The 20,328-nt window shown below is 29.5% G+C and overlaps 2 protein-coding genes and 3 pseudogenes across 2 annotated transcripts; 3 read left to right on the top strand and 2 right to left on the bottom strand.

The window, feature by feature from the left end:
• Positions 1-1,874: 1,874 nt before the first annotated feature.
• LOC149882870 (steroid 17-alpha-hydroxylase/17,20 lyase-like) lies at positions 1,875-3,398 on the bottom strand. The gene is made up of 2 exons (XM_090100965.1): positions 3,329-3,398; positions 1,875-3,015 (listed from the first exon to the last, which is right to left on the bottom strand). Exons 1-2 carry the CDS (start codon positions 3,396-3,398, stop codon positions 2,045-2,047), a joined length of 1,041 nt encoding a protein of 346 aa, XP_089957091.1. The 3' UTR covers positions 1,875-2,044.
• A 3,355-nt stretch (positions 3,399-6,753) lies between these two features.
• On the top strand, positions 6,754-7,931 carry LOC149882869 (uncharacterized; annotated as a pseudogene).
• Positions 7,932-9,345: 1,414 nt separating this feature from the next.
• On the top strand, positions 9,346-10,296 carry LOC149882868 (uncharacterized; annotated as a pseudogene).
• A 1,428-nt stretch (positions 10,297-11,724) lies between these two features.
• LOC149882866 (steroid 17-alpha-hydroxylase/17,20 lyase-like) lies at positions 11,725-20,232 on the bottom strand. Its single transcript, XM_090065638.1, has 3 exons — positions 19,910-20,232; positions 19,520-19,717; positions 11,725-12,743 (listed from the first exon to the last, which is right to left on the bottom strand). The coding sequence occupies exons 1-3, from the start codon at positions 20,217-20,219 to the stop codon at positions 11,776-11,778; spliced, it is 1,476 nt and encodes a 491-aa protein (XP_089921764.1). The 5' UTR covers positions 20,220-20,232; the 3' UTR covers positions 11,725-11,775.
• LOC149882867 (uncharacterized) lies at positions 16,830-18,377 on the top strand (annotated as a pseudogene).
• Positions 20,233-20,328: the final 96 nt, after the last annotated feature.

The following is a 20,328-nucleotide window of genomic DNA, read 5'->3' as shown; positions in this document are numbered from 1 at the left end:
AAGTACAAAATAGGTCCGTTAAAAGTAATGAGGTTCTTAATATAAAAAGGTTTTCTTTGCTTCTGATTTTATTTGTATTTCTAGCACATATCATCTACCAAAGTAGATATGAAATTAATTTTAAAACTTCATTTGCTTACGCTACTTTTATGTTCAAAACTTCAGGTGAGTTTTATTTATCCTCATCAATTCACTAAATATTTTGTTTATTTGAAGTTTCAATATTCCGCATAATTTTAAAAGAAGTTCACTTGCAAACGATTCCTTAAGAGCACATTATAATATTTTAAAATTTGATTAATTTCTAAAAAAAACTAGTTAAAAATCGAAAAATAATTCTTTTTTTTTTTTTTTTTATCAATATATGTATTTAGGTGACGCTTATTCATACAAATGTTAAATTTGATCATTTCACTCAACACTTTGCTTATTTTCAATTTTAATATTATGCATGATTTAAAGTTTGTAAACTTCGAGAACGAATTATTTTAGTAAATTGTAAATAAACGTTACCACATTTTTTTAGGTTTATTTACTCGAAAAACGTTATTTTAAAAAGATGTTCGTGAAATCTGATTGGAGAATACCTTTTACCAATTTATTCTTAGAAGACCGTATTTACATAGTGATCGAACTTCGGCGATATTAAGTTATTTAACTAAGAATTGGTTTTTGATCTTTAAATTTTTTTCTAAAGTTTATTAAAATAGGACTCTATATAGGTTTAAAACAGAATAGTTTTCGATGTAATACGATAGCAAAAGAAATGAGAGGTATTTCTTTTTCTTTTTCTTTTTCTTCTGGAACCATATAGCTCTATATGTTTATTGTGTATAGAAAACCGAATTACCAAACGCCGGTAATTAGTTTTAACTGTACAGTTAAATGTGAAATAAAGCCTCGATTTTTTTGTAACTTACAGAATAATGCATATCGGAAAAAACGTATTAAATCATATAAACTGATTGCTCTTCACACAACCTGATTCATCATCTGAAGAGTTAAAAGTAGTTTGAAACAGTTTTGGCAGTATGCTTCATGAAAGCAAACAAACCACAGTCAACGTCAACTATTTTTCACTACACTGGCAATACAGAAAGTCAAAATATCCTTAGTGTAGAGCATTACAGCACAAACTTGCGTAAAAAAGTCCACTCCCCGCGAAACATTGTCCACAAGGAATACCTTGATAACAGAACATCCAAAAGTATTACTTTTCTACCAGCGGGCACCACATGTAGACAATTATGACTTCAGAATGTTCATATCAAACTGAGAAAATCAAAGCAAATTATCTTCACGTCATTCATAAAATTTTTTACATAGCAATAAAAAATATTTTGACTTAGAACTTGATTTAGGATATAACACTCCTTCAGCGATGTAGTGGACTGTCTGACACTGTGTATTTTGCTGAATTATCTTACAAATTATCTGAAGGAAGATGAAAGTTAGATAATCAGCTAAGATTTTATCGTCAGCTGGAAATCTTAACTACAAATTACTGACACTGGATGGAATTATAGCTAAGAAAAATTTCATTCATACATACATATCTATCCACTTAAAAAAGAAAAAAAAAAACAATGAAAATTTTCTAAAACAAAATAACAGGGGGTTTTTTTGTGGGTTAATTTCCATGGTTTCTATATCCATTTATAAACTGCTTCTCAGGTTTTTTTAGTAAATGAACTTGTTTTGCTTTTCATTTCCCTCATTTTTCAATCGTTTTCTTTCCAAGAACTTAATGATGCTGATTTATTTCATCTGCTGAGTTTTTTTTTTAACCTTAAAACTAAAAATATAACTTTTTATCTTTTTTTAAATGTTCTACAACAAACTAAAACTAAAGTTATGAAAACTTTTTCATAATTATAAAATCATAACCACATTTAAAACTCAACAAAATTGTATTGATTTCTATTTTGTAAAATCTTGATTCTGTTTTGTAAAAGTTTTTTCTAAAGGTAAAAAAAAGTAATTTTACAGTCTAAGTTTTAAAACGAAAAGTATATTTCATAACTGATGTTTAACATTTTATGACTTAGTTCCTTGGAACGATCAAGACTTTGAAGTCATAGGGTGCGCAAGTGATTCCAAAACGACCATCTAAGCGTGGTAATTCTTCGTCAATCGGTTTCTCAAACCGAAAGTCTTTCACTAATCGTGAGATAAAGATAAACAACTCTATCTTGGCTAGCATCTCCCCTAAGCAACTACGTGGTCCGCCTGAAAACGGCAAAAATGCTTTCCCTAGTTTATAATTGAACACTCCTGATTCGTCCAGCCAACGTTCGGGATAAAAACTCATGGCGTTTGTCCAATAGTTCTCATCGTGATGAATACTCCATAAGTTTGTTATTATTCTAGCTCCCTTTGGAATGTATATGCCACAAATACTACTGTTTTCCATTGCCTTGTGTGGCACTCCTAAGGGTGCTACGGACGAGAGTCTCAGTGTTTCATGAATTGTGGCTTGCACAAGGTGAAGCATTGGACGATCATCTAAACACGGATAACGCTGACCTCCTGTAATATTATCAATTTCATTGTAAAGCTTATCTTGGTACCCAGGCCGATGCAAAAGATATACAATAAACCAAAGAACTGTGTGTGAAGATGTTTCTGATCCAGCAATTATAAAATCGTTTAAAAGAGACTTAATATTTTCGTCGGTAATTTTTTTCTCTACGCAATCTTTTTCCATTGCTGCATCTGATGAGACCTTTATTAAAGCATCAGTCACGTCTCGCAAGTTATTTTCGTCATAAGTATTTCTATGTTCTTCAAGTTTTCGCTGCAGAATTGGGTCACGAAGTCGTTGAATTTCGACGAGATTTTTTGAGGCAGCCGTGGGAAAATAGCGTAGCCATGGTATCGAAGAACTTAGACTAGTTGCATTGAACGTACGCACAATTAAGTTTGAAAATTTAATGATATCCTGAAACTCTTGATCATCTTCTTCATATCGATGAAAAAAGAGAATAGTGCATATGATGTTGAGGGTAGATAGCTCTTAAAAAGAAACCGTAGTTATCAGCTTTAACAAAGATAAATGTGAAAGAGTTTATATATCACGTTATATATAATTATACATAAACTTTTGATGTTGCGAACTGGCTACCTTTAATGAGCAAGGTATTTACTAGAGATGTACCAAACCAGTTTTTTTTTCTGAACACCCTGAGTATTCGGTTATGATATTTAAATCTGACCTCAGCAACTTCAAAAATTTATTTTGAACATTTTAAACGTATTTTTTTTTTTGGAGAAGGTAAAGTTAAGATTAAAACCTCTATAAAAACTTGCTCAGTTATATGGATTCAACGATTTGACTTATAAAGAGAGTTATTAGTCAAATCGTTGAATCCATATAACTGAGCAAGTCCATATAACATTATATTTCAATAGAGACGTAACTTAGAAGTTACGTCTCGTAACTTCACTCTTAGCAAGTGTAATTAATTTAAAATCTACTTTAGATGAAAACCAAATGAAATAACTCGTCATTATAATAGCTTAATTTGAAGCAGTTAAAATTCTAAAAGTTACGTTAGCGACCTACGAACTATCGCTACCAAGGTAAATAATTCGGCGCTGTTAAGAATTTACTCAAAATCAAAATTGCTACCAATTATGACCAGTTACTACTTTGTTACGATAAACACATTCTTTCTCAAGGATACTAATTTTTCAAAGACTTTGCGTAAGTAAAGCCAAAGTATTATAATTTTAAGACCATTGTTTTGGTCGATTTAATAAAAGGTTCAGGAGATCGGTTCGTAAAAATTGGCTATAAAAGACATTTAAAAATAAAACACAGGTGTCCGAAGTGAGAGTAGATCTTATAGATATTTAAAACTTTCTTTTTTTAATTTCTTTTTTTATAATAAAAAAAAAATGTTTTTACAAAAATTGTTTATTAGCAAAAACTATAAAGTGAAATGTCAAAATCCATTTTAAGTTTCTATCAACCACTGATAAATACTGAAGCACTGGCAAGCACTGACAAAACCGAAAAGTTTAAAACTAATGTCTTTCGTTAAAATAGTTGTTCAATAGAGATTACAAAGGGTTTATTTTTGAAAATGGTTTAACAATTAAGGTTTAAGTAAAGTATTTTATTATTTTCCGCCTCCAATCTAAAAATAGATATTGAGATAACTTCCCGAAACAGCAAGTGCTGCAGTAAATATTAACTTAACCAATCATCATTGTGCTTTAAACACACACACATTGACACACACACATACACACCCATAAATAAATAAATAAATAAATAAATAAAAATATATATATATATATATATATATATATATATATATATATATATATATATATATATATATATATATATATATATATATATATTATTTAATATATCGTTATTATTTGTAACAAATAAAAGCAAAATATATATATATATATATATATATATATATATAGTTTGCTTTTATTTGTTACAAATAATAACGAACAATAGTCTCGGCGAAACATTACAAAAGTCTCGTCGCTTTATTTTTTTTTGTTTTTTTTTTTTTGGTAGAAACTATGCATAAGATTTGGTGGAAATATTTTTGATGGTTTTTTTAAACAGAGAAACATCCAACACTAATATCATGTCGAAAATGATGTTGTTTGAGATGTTAAACGCTTTTATAATCTCAAATTAAAATCTAAGAGACTACAAAAGATGACTTTGAAACGTAAGAGATTTTAAAGGGCTTTATCATGTCAAAAATAATTCAGAATAAACTTTAAATAAAGGAACTCGTTTTATTTCGTTTCAACTGTAATGAAAAAATAAATATTTTTCTATATAAATGCATTATTTCAATGGTTTTTAAAAAAAAATTTTAACACTATTCAATAGGTATTTGATACAAATCCAAACGTACGGCTATAGGAAAAGTTGATACAAATCCAAACGTACGGCTATAGGAAAATTTGATACAAATGCAAACGTACGGCTATAGGAAAATTTGATACAAATTCAAACGTACGGCTATAGGAAAATTAAGAAACTAATGATAATTAAGTTTTATATCTAAAGCTCAAATATTGATAAATATATAAATTTCAAATAAAAATCTGTTTTTTGTTTAACATAAGATTTTTTTCATAAAAATAACGGAATATTACATATTTACATAAATTTCGATAAAGTTTGTTTAATAATTGTGAAAAAAAAGTATGCGTTTGCTTTTGCAGAAATCTCACATTTCAAATAACTAGCATTTGCTACATGCTATATAGTTGCTATATAATTCATCTACCTTTTAGTTCTTAATTACCCAATGCTGTGTGCTAGAAGATCAATAACACAACTGCCTAGTAGGCAGCTGAGTTTCTTATGAAGATAAAATATTTTTTATGCATTAGTTTTTAAGATAGGTACGACAAAGTTATAAATGTTGCATGAACTTTTAGCTGAGCAGTGTGTTTACACACAACTCAGAGGTTCCTTCTAGAGTTATTTGGTTGTATAAAGGTTTTCTATATAATTACTTGTTTATATATATATATATATATATATATATATATATATATATATATATATATATATATATATATATATATATATATATATATATGAAGACCTCAGTGAAAAAACCAGCGATGTCACATTTTTGAAATTTTTGAGAAACTATTATTTTTCAGGCAAGCATATCTTATTTCATCTTTTATTTTAATTACCAAGTAAAAAAACTAGTCCACTCATTAAAATTAAACATGACCAAATGGAACAATCGGTGATGTCAAGGGTTACATTTGGAATAACCTGCGTTGTCCAAAGTTTTTATAGTTTACGAAACCATGTGATTCCTTAATACCTCAAGTATTGGTTGAAAAAAAAGCCGCGGAAAAAAGTAAACAAAAAACAAAATGGCTTGTAATGATAGTCCGGTGGTTACAGAAAAATCAAGAAAAAGAAAGATTTATATTAATTCCAAAAATAGAAAAAAAAACACACATTTTATCGAGCCACATTATTGGGGCAGACTGTAATTGTATTCGACTTGCATGTTTTAAAAATATTAATAGTGAGGAAAGGAACGAACTAATTAAGAACTTTAATGAATATTCATCTAAAAATAGTCAGGACGCGTACTTATCCACACTAATAAAAATCCAAAACATTAACAGAAGAAGACCACGACAGAATGCAGATAAAACTTACTTACACAATTTTTCATATTCTTATTGTGTAAGGGTGCAAAGAGCACAATCAGCTATCGAAGTTCCAATCTGCATTAAAGCTATGATGTCTTTTTTCGGAATTACAAAAGCTAGGATCGAATCAATAAGGAAATTAGTTGCTACAACTGGTTAGTAAATAGTTAAAAAAGTTATTTATAATGTTTTAAGTTATGAACTAAACTATGTGTGTGTGTGTGTGTGTGTGTGTGTGTGTGTGTGTGTGTGTGTGTGTGTGTGTGTGTGTGTGTGTGTGTGTGTGTGTGTGTGTGTGTGTGTGTGTGTGTGTGTGTGTGTGTGTGTGTGTGTGAATATTATGTCATTTTATTCTTTTAGGTCGCCCTCCAATCGATAGTAGAGGCAAACATAAAAATCGGCCACACAAAATAACCGAATGTGACAGTGAAGAAAGAAGATATATGTTTTTTTTATCCAAAAGAAGATATATGTTTTTTTATCCAAAAACATATATCTTCTTTCAGAGGAAGGTAATCTCATTATGCTATTGGAAAAACTAAAAAAATTTACTTATCTGAAGATCTAAATGTCTCTAAAATGTTTTAACTATTCAAACATGCTTACCCAACTGTTAAATTAGGATACAAAACATACAGAGTAGTTTTTAACAATAAATTTAATATTGGGTTTGGCTTTCCACGAAAAGACACTTGTTTAGCTTGTGATGAGTTCATTGTAAATATAAAACACATTGATCAAGAGCTTTTAAATGCAGTTGATCAAGATATTATCAAACTTAATTAAAAAAAAAAGATCTTGAAACAGAGCATGATTTTCACACCAAAAAAGCTGCTGTATTTTATAACAGAAAGTTAGATGCAAAAAAACGAGCAAAAAACTCAGACACGTTTGAAGCTATTGCTTTTGATTTTCAGAAGAATTTACCCTTGCCTAATAAATCAACTAACGATGTGTATTACCGAAGACAGCTTAAATTTTTTTCATTTAATATACACATCCTATCCAGTGATGAAGTATTTCTTTATACATACGATGAAACAACAGGAATAAAGGGAGCTGATGATGTTTGCTCTATGCTTTATCATTTTATCATTAATCATCTTTCTGACACATTCCTTGAATTACATTTTTTTTGCGATGGATGTGCAGGACAAAACAAAAATTACACTGTGATTCGTTTTTTGCATTGTGTGGTTCACTTTCAAAAACGTTTTTAATGTATTAAAGTGTCATTTCCTATACGAGGTCATTCCTATATGGAATGCGATCGTGACATGGCAAATGTTAATATAAAGGCTAATGTTGAAATTCCTGAGGATTGGCGTCAGATTCTTAAGAATTGCAGAAAAAAACCTTCACCTTTTAATGTTGTAAATTTTTTCAATGTAAATTTTTTCAGATTTTCTGATTACTTGAAACAATATTATAAGTGCGCATGTCCGATAAAAACTCGACCAGTCAGAGAAATTGTCATTCAAGATATACACCCTGCACTGCTTCTCTTTCGTAACAACTGGAATGGCAATATTGAAAATACTGCTTTGGTAAAACGTAGACAAAATAATCAAACAGAAACTGCACTCAATCAGTTTAATATGTATTCCTCAGTTCTACCAATAAGTACTGCCAAGTATAACGACTTACAAGTTCTGAAGCGTCTATGTAAACCTGATAATCACAGTTTTTTTGATAATCTTGTTACTTCAAACACAGAAACACAAGATTCGGCATCAGAAGATGCAGATACTGATTAGAAAAATATATTTTAATTATGGTTATATTTCTCATTAATTTCATGTATAGTAATGTTTCTGATTAATTTATATTAAAATTTATGTTTTAATTAGTTTGACTTTATTAGATAAAAAAAATCTGTCGCTCCAAAATAGATGTTAACAAAATGTAATAACTTCCCATAGACATTTCAGCGGGATAACAAAAAAAAATTAGCTAAAGAAACAGCAGGGTCAACTGTCTTTTGAGGCCCCTTACATCATTAAGAGCCCATTTTTAAGATATTGTTTTGTTTTTAAACAAAAAAGAAGGGCTAAAAATAGTAATTACGCCACTAAAAAATTCCAAGGAAAAAGTCAGTGATGTCCATTTATTGATAATGAACTTTATTTTCCGAAAAATACAATGAAAAAATATTTATTTTTTATTTTTTAATAAATAATCTGATATAAATATAGTTAATCTATCTATATATACATACAACTAAAAAGCATTGTATAAATTAAATTTCAAAGAACGTTTTGAACTTTAAAAATTGATTATCTCAAAATAAGAAAAATGTGACAACGCTGGTTTTTCCACTGAGGTCTTCATATATATATATATATATATATATATATATATATATATATATATATATATATATATATATATATATATATATATATATATATATATATATATATATATATGAAGGGTGCAAGGGGAAAACCAGTGAGGTCACATTTTCGGATTTTTCGAGTTATTCACCCTAGCAAGTATGTTGCTACACCATTGCAATTAAATAAATCATTAAAAAAAAAATTAAGTAACCCTTAAATTTAAGCATGAAAAAAGGTACCACAAAGGGTAAACCGGTGATGTCCAAATCTTTCAAGCTGTATAAGAGTGCTGTTCATAATAAAGTCAATCAAAATCATTTTGGGATAACGCTATCCTTTAAGGTGAGTTTCCACTAATCCGTTTAGCTAAGGGAACGGAAAGAGATGGGAAAATTAATCACGTGAGCATATGCAGTTTGTAATTTAATTTTCCTGCAGCGTAGTTTTTCCTATCATATCTGTCTCAAATCAACTTTTTCCCGTGAATAAACAACTAGCAAAACGAGCAGCCAATTCAACTTGCTATTATTTTCGAAAAATAAAAACAAAAAAGTGTAAAATTTTCCAAGAATTTTTCCATTTTCGCAACTTTGTCATAATTTCGTAATTTTGTCAAAAACATTTATTTTCCTATAACTATGTATGTTTTTAATTTTTTACTATGAAGCAAAATGGAAATCATTAAGATATTTAGTTACTCACAATTGCAACTTTATGTTTGTTTTACTGCTAATTTTAAATTGTATAAATACCCGAATAAAATGTTAAAAAATTAAAGTTTGAAGTGTACTGTCCGCTTTACGATATTGTTTATTATAAATTTAATTTAATAATGACCGAATTAAATGTGGATTTTTCAAGAATACAAAATGTTTCAACAAACTTGGAGGCTCATTTAATAGAAGTGGAAAAATTTCCATGCTTATGGGATACAACAACTCGCGCATATAGGAAACACCTTTAAAAGTTAAAGCATGGAGGCAGATATCTACTTTGTTAAATGTAGAAGGTAATTATTTATTTTGCGAAGTAAATTTCAACAAAAATATATCTAAATAATAAAATAACGTAACCTGTTTTACATAAATAACTTATTTTTATTATTATTTGTGTGTGTGTGTGTGTGTTTGTGTGTGTGTGTGTGTGTGTGTGTGTGTGTGTGTGTGTGTGTGTGTGTGTGTGTGTGTGTGTGTGTGTGTGTGTGTGTGTGTGTGTGTGTGTGTGTGTGTGTGCGCGCGTAGAAAAAACTTAGACTTCAGCATGGAAAAAATTGAGAGAAAATTTTCGTAGATGCTTGAATCGTCAAAAAATGGCTGCCATGTACCATACATCATGCCAATTCTTCACAGAATTAATGTTTTTGAAAGATGCCATTGGGGTAAAATTGACTTCAAACATAAAATGCGATATTTTTGCAACACAGCATCCAGTTGAACACAGAGCACTTGAAAATATTGACAATTCGATTAGAGCATCAAGTTCAAGAAATTAGCTGACTTTAACAGAAAATGAAACAGTTATAAATTCAATTACATCACCTCAGATAATTATCTTAACGCCAAATCATATGAAAAGAAAAATGAAAATTGACCCATTACAAGTTGCTCTTGAAAAAGCAATAATGAATGATGTGGAGCAAAATAAACTGATGAAGATAAACAAAAATGATCCGGATGAGCTATTCTGTAAAAGCTCTTTTCATAATCTTTCAAAAAAGAAAAAGAAAATAGCAAAAATAAAAGTTATGGAAATCCTCATTGAAACGGAAAGTGACAATGAATGAAAATGTAAAATTTAATTTTCAAACAAAATATATTCTATATACTAGGATATTAGTTATCTTTACATTCAATATAAATATTTAAGGTAAACAATAAAATACTTCAAAAATTAAAACAAATAACTAAAAAAACTATATATATTTATGTATACATACACACACGCACGCACACACACACACACACACACACACACACACACATGCATATATATATATATATACATATATATATATATATATATATATATATATATATATATATATATATATATATATATATATATATATATATATATATATATATATATATATATATATATATATATATATATATATATATATAAGGAAAAGGAATTTCATCTTTGATCAAATGTATTTTGAGTATATATTAAAGAAGTCTCGAAGTGATTCCCTCACTGCTTTTGCATCACGACTATAGTTATTTGAGCCTAATTGATTTTGTAAAAGTGTTTTTCCTTGGTAATCCAAAACATTACTTCGCCATTCTCCAGCTTGCAAACCATAGGATGTTTCATAATCAACAAATTTTGAAGAGCAATATTTTGATTAAATGGTTCAAACTGACGACTATGCATAAGATAGTTATGCAGAGCAGTTGCAGTTTTAGTCACGTTAATTACAATATTTAATTTTGTAATAATTGGTTTGCTCTATATGTCTATTATGTATAGAAAACCGAATTACCAAACGCCGATAATTAATTTTAACTGTATAGCTAAATGTGAAATAAAAAACTCGATTTTTTTGTAACTGCTTAATAATTTATTTCGAACAAAACATATTAAACTGATTACTCTTCATACATCGTAACCTGGTTCCTCTTCTGAAAAGCATTAAAAGTAGTTTGAAACAGTATTGACAGTATGTTTTATAAAAGCAAACAAACAGTCAACGTCAACTGTTTATCACTGCACTGGTTCAATACCGAAAGTCAAAATATCCACAGTGTAGAGCATTACAGCACAAATTTGCGTAAGAAAATCCACTCCCCGCGAAAAATATTGTCAATAAAGAATACCTTGATAACCCAAAAGTGTTACTTGTTCACCAGCGGGCACCACATTTTAGACAATTAGGACATTTGGATGTTCATATGAAACTTAGAATACCAAAGCTAAGTATCTTTACGTCATTCATAGAATTTATACAAAGAATTAAAATTTTAAACTTAACCTTAAAACTAAAATTGTTTCTATTTCTTCATAAAAATGTATGTTAAAACGGTTCTATAACCAACTTTTTTATAATTATAAAACCATAATTAATAAACCGTTTCAAACTCAACGAACCTATTTTTGCGTGTGGTTTTAATGAAGCTGTTTGGGTCTTGATTTTTGTGAATTTTAATTTTGTAATGTTTTGTAACAGTCGTGTTTCTAAAGGAGAAAAAAAAAGTAATTTTACAGTCTAAGTTTTAAAACGAAAAGTATATTTCATAACTGATGTTTAACATTTTATGACTTAGTTCCTTGGAACGATCAAGACTTTGAAGTCATAGGGTGCGCAAGTGATTCCAAAACGACCATCTAAGCGTGGTAATTCTTCGTCAATCGGTTTCTCAAACCGAAAGTCTTTCACTAATCGTGAGATAAAGATAAACAACTCTATCTTGGCTAGCATCTCCCCTAAGCAACTACGTGGTCCGCCTGAAAACGGCAAAAATGCTTTCCCTAGTTTATAATTGAACACTCCTGATTCGTCCAGCCAACGTTCGGGATAAAAACTCATGGCGTTTGTCCAATAGTTCTCATCGTGATGAATACTCCATAAGTTTGTTATTATTCTAGCTCCCTTTGGAATGTATATGCCACAAATACTACTGTTCTCCATTGCCTTGTGTGGTATTCCTAAGGGCACTACAGATGAGAGTCTCAGTGTTTCATGAATTGTGGCTTGCACAAGGTGAAGCATTGGACGATCATCTAAACACGGATAACGCTGACCTCCTGTAATATTATCAATTTCATTGTAAAGCTTATCTTGGTACTCAGGCCAATGTAATAAATATACAATAAACCAAAGAACTGTGTGTGAAGATGTTTCCGTTCCAGCAATTATAAAATCGTTTAAAAGAAACTCAATACTTTTGTCGGTGATTTTCTCTACGCGACCTCTTACCATTTCTGCATCTGATGAGGCTTTTATTAAAGCATCAGTCACATCACGTAAGTTGTTTTCGTCATAAGTATTTCTATGTTCTTCAAGTTTTCGCTGCAGAATTGGGTCACGAAGTCGTTGAATTTCGGCGATGTTTCTTGAGGCAGCCGTGGGAAAATAGTGCAGCCATGGAATTGAAGAAATCAAACTGGCTGCATTGAACGTACGGATAGTTAGATTTGAATACCTTACGATATCCTGAAACTCTTGATCATCTTCTTCATACCGATGAAAAAAGAGGATAGTGCAAATGATGTTGAGGGTAGATAGCTCTTAAAAAGAAATCGTAGTTATCAGCTTTAACAAAGATAAATGCAAGAGAGTTTACATATCATGTTAAATATAAATATACATAAACTTTTGATGTTGCAAACTAGATATCTTTAACGAGCAATGTATTTACTAGAGATGTACCTAACCTGTTTTTTTTTCTGAACACCTTGTATATTAGGTTATAATATTTAAGTCTGACTTTTTGAAGTTCAACATTTTGATTATTTGAAAATATTTTGGAGAAGGGAAAGTAAAGTTTTAAAACTTTAGATTGTTTGAAAAAATGGAAAGAGGTTTAAAAAGACAATCGCAGATTTTCTATCAGATAGTTGTTAGTGGTGAAAAGTAGGATAAACTATACGGAGTAGGGGAGACTTGTACTGAATGGACCTTGTACTGAATGGACCTTTTCAAAAAAAGAACTTCGGAAAATAGTAGAAGGAAAGTTATCTGAGGTATAGATTGTAGTAATTATATGGGTAACATGTGGATTTTGATAAATGTACTGAACGGACCGGACCATTCTCCGATATGAGAATTTATTGCGTTTCAGTTTGTTAATTACTAAAACAAAATACTCTTGTTTTTTTAATATAAACATGTTATGAAAGTATGACTAATAAATTAAAAATAAAAATAATATAAATCATAAACTTCAGTATTGGAAGACAGCGAATTTTAGGATACAAGTTACTTAGTAAAGTACTGAGTTTTGTTTTATCATATTTCTATTTAAAATATTATATTTCATAAAAAGTGAAATATTACTTTAAGTTATTTATTTTTTTTAGATAAATTATTTTGCAGTGTATTTTGTAGCTAGAAGTTATTTTATAACATCAACAATTTGATACCAAAGTAGTAAAAATATATCTTGATATTTCATGTATTGCTTATGATATATCTTGAAAGAAACTATTTTTTATCTCCTTTATGTGAGTTTTTTAATGTGGGAAAAATTTTTCAGGTTCAACCAAGCATAATTAAGAAACATTTGAGCTTGTTTATCAAAAACCTGAAGAAAGTAATATAAAAAATTACGAATAGTAATTAGGTATTACTCAATGTAACTTATTCAATTTAAATCACTAATACTAAATGTTAGTAATAAATTAAACTTTAAAATACACATATTGTTCTACATTTAAACTTTTATAAATGTTATATGTAAAAAATAATACAGGAAAGTAATTTTGATGATAAAACTATATGCAAATTTTTTTCATTTTTTGTTTCAGAAACATTATGAGATCGATAGCTCTTAAAATGAAATCGTAGTTATCAGCTTTAATAAAGATAATTGCAAGAGAATTTACATATCACGTTAAATATAAATATACGTAAACTTTTGATGTTGCGAACTGGCTATCTTTAATGAGCAAGGTATTTACTAGATATGTACCAAGCTTTTTTTTTTTCTGAACACCCTGAGTATTCGGCCATGATATTTAAGTCTGATCTCAGCAATTTAAAAAATTTATTTTGAACATTTTAAACGTATTTTTTTTTGGAGAAGGTAAAGTAATGATTAAAACTTTTATAAAAACTTGCTCAGTCACATAGATTCAACGATTTGACTTATCAAGATAGTTTATGCTAAAGTCTTTTTTAAAACATTATATGAAAACATTGTTTGAAAAACAGGAAAGAGCTTTTAAATGACTTTCGCAGATTTTTTATCGGATGGTTGTTTGTGGTGAAAAATAGGAAAAATGTTACGGAGTATTCTTAAGTCTCAATTTGATATTAGACCTAATTCTTGTCTCGTAAATACACTCTTAGTAACTATAATTTACTTTGAAATGCACTTTCACTGAAATATAACTGAAATGATTATTCTTTGCTGAAAATAAGATTGTAGAAGTTTCATTAGCTAATTATGATGCACCGTTACCATGGTAACCATCTAGTTGCTGCTAAGTGTCACTTTAACAATCTGGAAGGAAAAACCTTTATTTTTTCAACATATTTAAAAATTTTTATTTGTTTTATATTTCGATAGCAGTTAGTCCATAATATTTAAAAACTACACCACATTCTTTTTGTAATGTGATACAGCTATTAATTAATTCTTCTGAGTATGCGCGAATTTTTAAAGTCATAAAACAGCTATGACAACAATAATTCAATACTTTTAGTTATTATAAACTATTTGCTTCTGAAACTTCATTTTGAATTACTTTATTTTGAAGTAAGTATTGTTATAATCGTCTCTTATCGTTAATGTTTTCAGCTTTTAATGAAAATCCTTTGATGACTTGCAGAATTAACATGTAATACTACCGAATATGATTGCATGATTATATGCAAATTAAACGTCATACCTGTGAGTTATTAAACCAAAAATAACCTTCTGCGAATATTTGCGAATAATTGTATTTATTCTATTTTATAGAAAGGCACTTCGATTTCCCGTAAGGTTCTTTTTGATAAATGGGTACGAATCCCGAAAACTTCGAAGTTTGATGCATTGATGAGATAATTTTTTGAAGAAATAGGAGATGTTTGAATTTCTGAAGCTGCTTCAAAGCGCATAAAAAATGAGGTTGGAAATTTTCATCATACACTTCAGATGAAATGGACAAAAATAGAGAGGCATCAGAAGCGCTTCCTGGACACCTATTCTTCTTAGATAAATAAAAATATTATATTTATTGGTCCAACATTTAAAAATGTATAACATACTTCCCAGCAGAAAGGCATAACAATTGGACCTGGCCGGCTAACAAAATCTTTTAACGCTTGTGGTCCTAAAGCTCAAAAGTACAAATTGCAACATTTCCTGGAATCAAGTAGCCAAGGTTTTATTTCGGTCTGGCCACAGAAATGAAACTAAGAAGAAAGTAAAAAGAGATTCAGGTACAATTTTAAAAAAGACACAGGAGTCGTCGCTAAAGCAATCAGCATTATTGTCGGCGGGCTAAGTGATCGCAATGATAATAGATGCTAACCTCTCCACTTAACAGTACCAATAAATTTGTGAGCAAGCTGGAAGCTTAAATTGTGAGCTATATCCCTCTTACCACAAATATAAAGAAGCCAAACGGTTATGTTATCCTCCAGGAGTTGAGACAACAGAAACTTCTGCAGAAAAAAAACTTCTACAAGCTCTTATTGATCACACACTTTCTTTCGCTTTCTTCAAATTCAAGATTTTTTTTATGTTTTAAGGGATACTAAATATATCATTAGGAAAAATCCTGTCACATCGTCTACTTGGTATTATGACCCCATTAAACTGGTTTTCGCGAAGGAGTCTACAGATTTAACAATTAAAGAAGTCATTATTTAGGCGATTATTAAATTAAATGCTTAAGCCCACCAAAGTATCTCTCGGAGATCTTGACATTACCATAATACCAACTATGATACTTTGTATGATAGACGGAAAAGTTTGCAATGCGGTGTCATCATGTTCTTCCACACAATGCAAATATATATATATATATATATATATATATATTTTATATATATATATCTTGAATATATATATATATATATATATATATATATATATATATATATATATATATATATATATATATATATATATATTCAAGAAAAGAAATAACCAAAGAATATCTTTCCTTTGGATTAGAATTTTTAAATGCGTTCTTCACGCGCTGTTAAGAATTTACTTTAAATCGAATTTCTGCTAAATACGATGGTAACGTTTTACTAGTCATTATTAATCTATAAAACGTCTTTTTATGGTTTTGCGGATGTTGAATAGGGTGACACAAAATGTGTAAAAAAAAAAACAAAAAAAACCGCAGTACATTTTCCTGTTCTATCAAACTTAGAGACTCTAAAAAAAAATTTTAGATTCCTAAGTGATCAGGAAGAGCTACACGTAAATTTGAAAATTTTACGTTCCAAGTATTTTTTATTTCTTCAGTTTATTTTATTATCTTCAGATCATTCAGAAAGTTTTGAAAGCGTTTGAGATCAAACTTATTGCAAGTGTAGTAAACTATTTAGGAGATGTTAAACAATTAAAGTTAAGCAGAGAATCTGTCAGAAGGCGACATTACAGATTTTTAGAAGAGGAAGGAGGCTAGATACGTAATGAATATATTGATTTAATGGCTAGTAAGATGTTAGTTTTACATTTTGATGGTAAAGTATTAAAGCATGTTGAGAAGAACACTAGACAGGCCACTACTACAGATAGACTTTCAGTATCTGTAACTAGCCCAGAGTTTAAAACCAAAGATGATCTTTTACTTGGTGTTATGCCAACTGAGAATGGTACCCTTACCATCGATATGGCTATGAGTATTATGAATCTCCTAGAATATTTTGAAATTTGTGACTATATTATAGGATTCTGTTCTGACACCACAGTAAGTAACACTGGATGGAAATCTGGTGCAATAACTATTATGGCAAGATTTCTTGGTAAACCATTTCTTTGGTTATTGTGTAGACACCATATTGTCGAGCTAAATATTACTTAGGCTTTTAATGCAATTTCAAAGGAAAAATCTAAAGCCCCTGCAAATAAGTTGCTAAAAGATTTTCAGCAGAAATGGATAACAGAGTTTTATCCAAAAGTTTCAGCCAGTGGTGCTGTAGAAAAGTTCAAACGATTTCCTGAGCAAGACCTTATTGTTGGCAGTGACCTCTGCAAACTCTATTTGAAAGTTAAAAAGTTGGTAACTAAAGCACTAGAACATGAAATTTTTCCTAGGTATGTAACAATAATATTAAATGTAACAGTTTTTCCATGCATACACTTTTGTTTAAAGGATATTAAATAAAAATAACAATGTTTTAGGAATAATTATAAGCATCTTTTTGAATATTTGGCGTATTACATGAACGTTAAATCTGAGAAACTAAATAATTTTCACATCTATCAGCCTGGCGCCTGTCACAATGCAAGGTTTATAGCCTATGCAATATACTTTTAAATGCTTGATATGACATCCACAGTCGTTGAATATCTGACTCCTGAAAAGAAACATATGGTCGCAAAGGTAGCATTTATTGTTGCTATTTATTATGGACTTGCCTTTCTTAAATCAGGCAAATCAGTGCATGCCGTTATAAATGATTTTAATGCATTTAAAATTGCTGAAACAATTAAAACAGAATGGGATTATGAAGTTGGAAACTCACTTCATAAAAGCATGAGTAACCACACATGGTATTTGTCTCCTAAAGTTGACGTACTATTGCTAGGTGATCCTCATATGAAAGCAGATGCTAAGCGTTTATTCATTGAGAAGCTTTTAAAATTTCCAGTTCCTAAGATATCAGAGATTTCTGTAGAAGCTCCATCGACTTTTATTGTTACCAGTGATAGTAGATTAGAGGACTTAATTACAAAGGAGAATTGGCTTTTTTTTATACTCACAGGTCACACCGAATCTGTTTGAGAGTGGCATACTTAAAGCGATTTCTTAGCGCTAGATTCATACAAACATTTCACTCAGCTAGTTCGCAATCTCAGTGTGATTAAAAACTGCGCAAAAAGAAATATTAGCTTTTTTGTTCACACTTCCCACAATGAGGATCAAAGACAGAACATTCTTTTGGTAGTAAGGGAACATAGAAAACTAATTACAAAAGATATGTCGCTTAAGGAACTGGTAAACCTGAAACCTAGTGTTGAAAAATTAATGTAAAATAATATCTATAAACATACTATAAACAGTGTTTTGTTTTTTCTTAGATCAAACAAAACTATAGTTATAAACATATTTTAACCTCAATTTCTTATAAAAATCGTCATCTTCTTAAAAAAAAAAAGTCTCCAATTTAAAAGCGGGGTGTGGGGGTGTGTGCCCCCCTAAAATTATTAAATCACGTTTTACATTATTTATACAACTCTCAGGGCCAACGACACCCTGTGTTGCTGGCCCTGAGAGTTGGAAAATTAATGTAAAATAATAGTGAACTGTAAGATACTACAAACAGCGTTTTTTTTTCTTCTTGGATCAAAGATCAAACAAGAATTTAGTTACAAACACATTTTAACCCGTAAAAATAACGTAAAGTTCAGCCAATCCTCAATATTTGAAAAATTACATGTAGCACTTCCAACGAAGAAAAATAAATAAAATTTTGTATTTAGACTAACTGAATGTTGTAGAACAGGTTAAGCAACTGCGGTTTTTGATTTTATAAAAATTTCATTTTTCGACCCTAATTTGTGTCACTATATGTTGAAGCAGACGTCGATTAAACAATTCTTTCAAAAAAATCGTTTTTTTTTTAAAAAAGAAACTTCATATCTTTAAGTTACGTCTTGTTGTGGCCAAACTCATTTAATCAACTACATGATTTCATTAAACTATATAAAATTCAGATACAAAAGATAAAAATGAAAATCATGTTGCTGACCTGTCGTTTTGTGAACTAATAATGTTTAAGCCTCCTTTGCAGGCCTCTAAAAAGAAGGCTCAAGGGGAGAGCAGGATCTATTATCGCTTGACTATCGCTTAGAAAGAATCGGTCATTATTCCTATATTCATACATATAGCTGATTTTACTAACCAATAAACCACAAAGATTAGTAACAAGCATCAAGCTTTGATAGTTACCAGTTACAACTGATTAACAATTTTTACTCTCGCAATGTTTTTTTTATAATTAAACAATTATAAGCTTTTGTTAGCCTTAAAGATGAACGAAATTTAGCATAAATAAGAATAAAAAAAAAATTTAGAATAAACATTAAAGAAAAAATTATTAACAAAAATTATTAAATAACATAAAATTTAGAATAAACATTAAAGTAAATGACAAATGAATATTTAATGCTCACCTATCGCTTTATGCAAATCTACTGGCTTTCCCTTTATTTTAAACAACTTTTTATGTAAGTGACCGCTCTCTTCCACTGCCATTTTTTCCATTCCTGCTAGTCCATCTGCGTACATCTTCAGAGAAGAAGTTGCTAGTTTTCTCAAAGTTTTAAAATGAGGGCTAGGGTCACTATTGATGAAGCCACTCATAGATCTGTCTTTATTTATAAAAATTCGCTTTAAAAAAAGTTGATTAAAAGATGAAGGAAAGATTTGCATATGAATAACATACTCACTCGGAACCTTACTTTTAAAAATACTTAATATAGTATAATATAATTATTATGTTAATAAAATACTTATTATAATATAATATAATCTTTTTTTTTTAGAATGTTTAATATACTCACTCGGAACCTTTCGACGACCAGCAAATATTGAGCCTTTTTTAATCAAAACTTCTTCAATGCCTTCCAAGTTGTTTACAACAACGTATCTGATTGAGCCAATGCTGAAGCCAAAAACATCGCCATATATTTTTCCAAGTTCAATAAACCTTTTATACGGCTCTCCTTTACTTAACAAATGGATGTTTCCAAATATCGGTAGAGGTATTGGTCCTTGCGGATAGCTCCAACAGTCGATAAGATGTTTGATGTAAATGAAAACGATGTAAATTAACGGTGGAAGCAGAAGAGCGCCAACAGCTTCAACAAACATAGTTTCATAATTTCTTTATTTATAATAAAAAAAAAATGTTTTTACAAAAATTGTTTATTAGCAAAAACTATAAAGTGAAATGTCAAAATCCATTTTAAGTTTCTATCAA

This window comes from Hydra viridissima, unplaced genomic scaffold, assembly GCF_058129835.1.
Source record: "Hydra viridissima isolate aposymbiotic clone 2 unplaced genomic scaffold, HvirCarnegie_v1 scaffold_10, whole genome shotgun sequence".
NCBI classification, from domain to species: Eukaryota; Metazoa; Cnidaria; class Hydrozoa; order Anthoathecata; family Hydridae; genus Hydra; species Hydra viridissima.
Note: the sequence above shows the minus strand (reverse complement) of the source record. Positions and strands in the feature narration are given on the sequence as shown.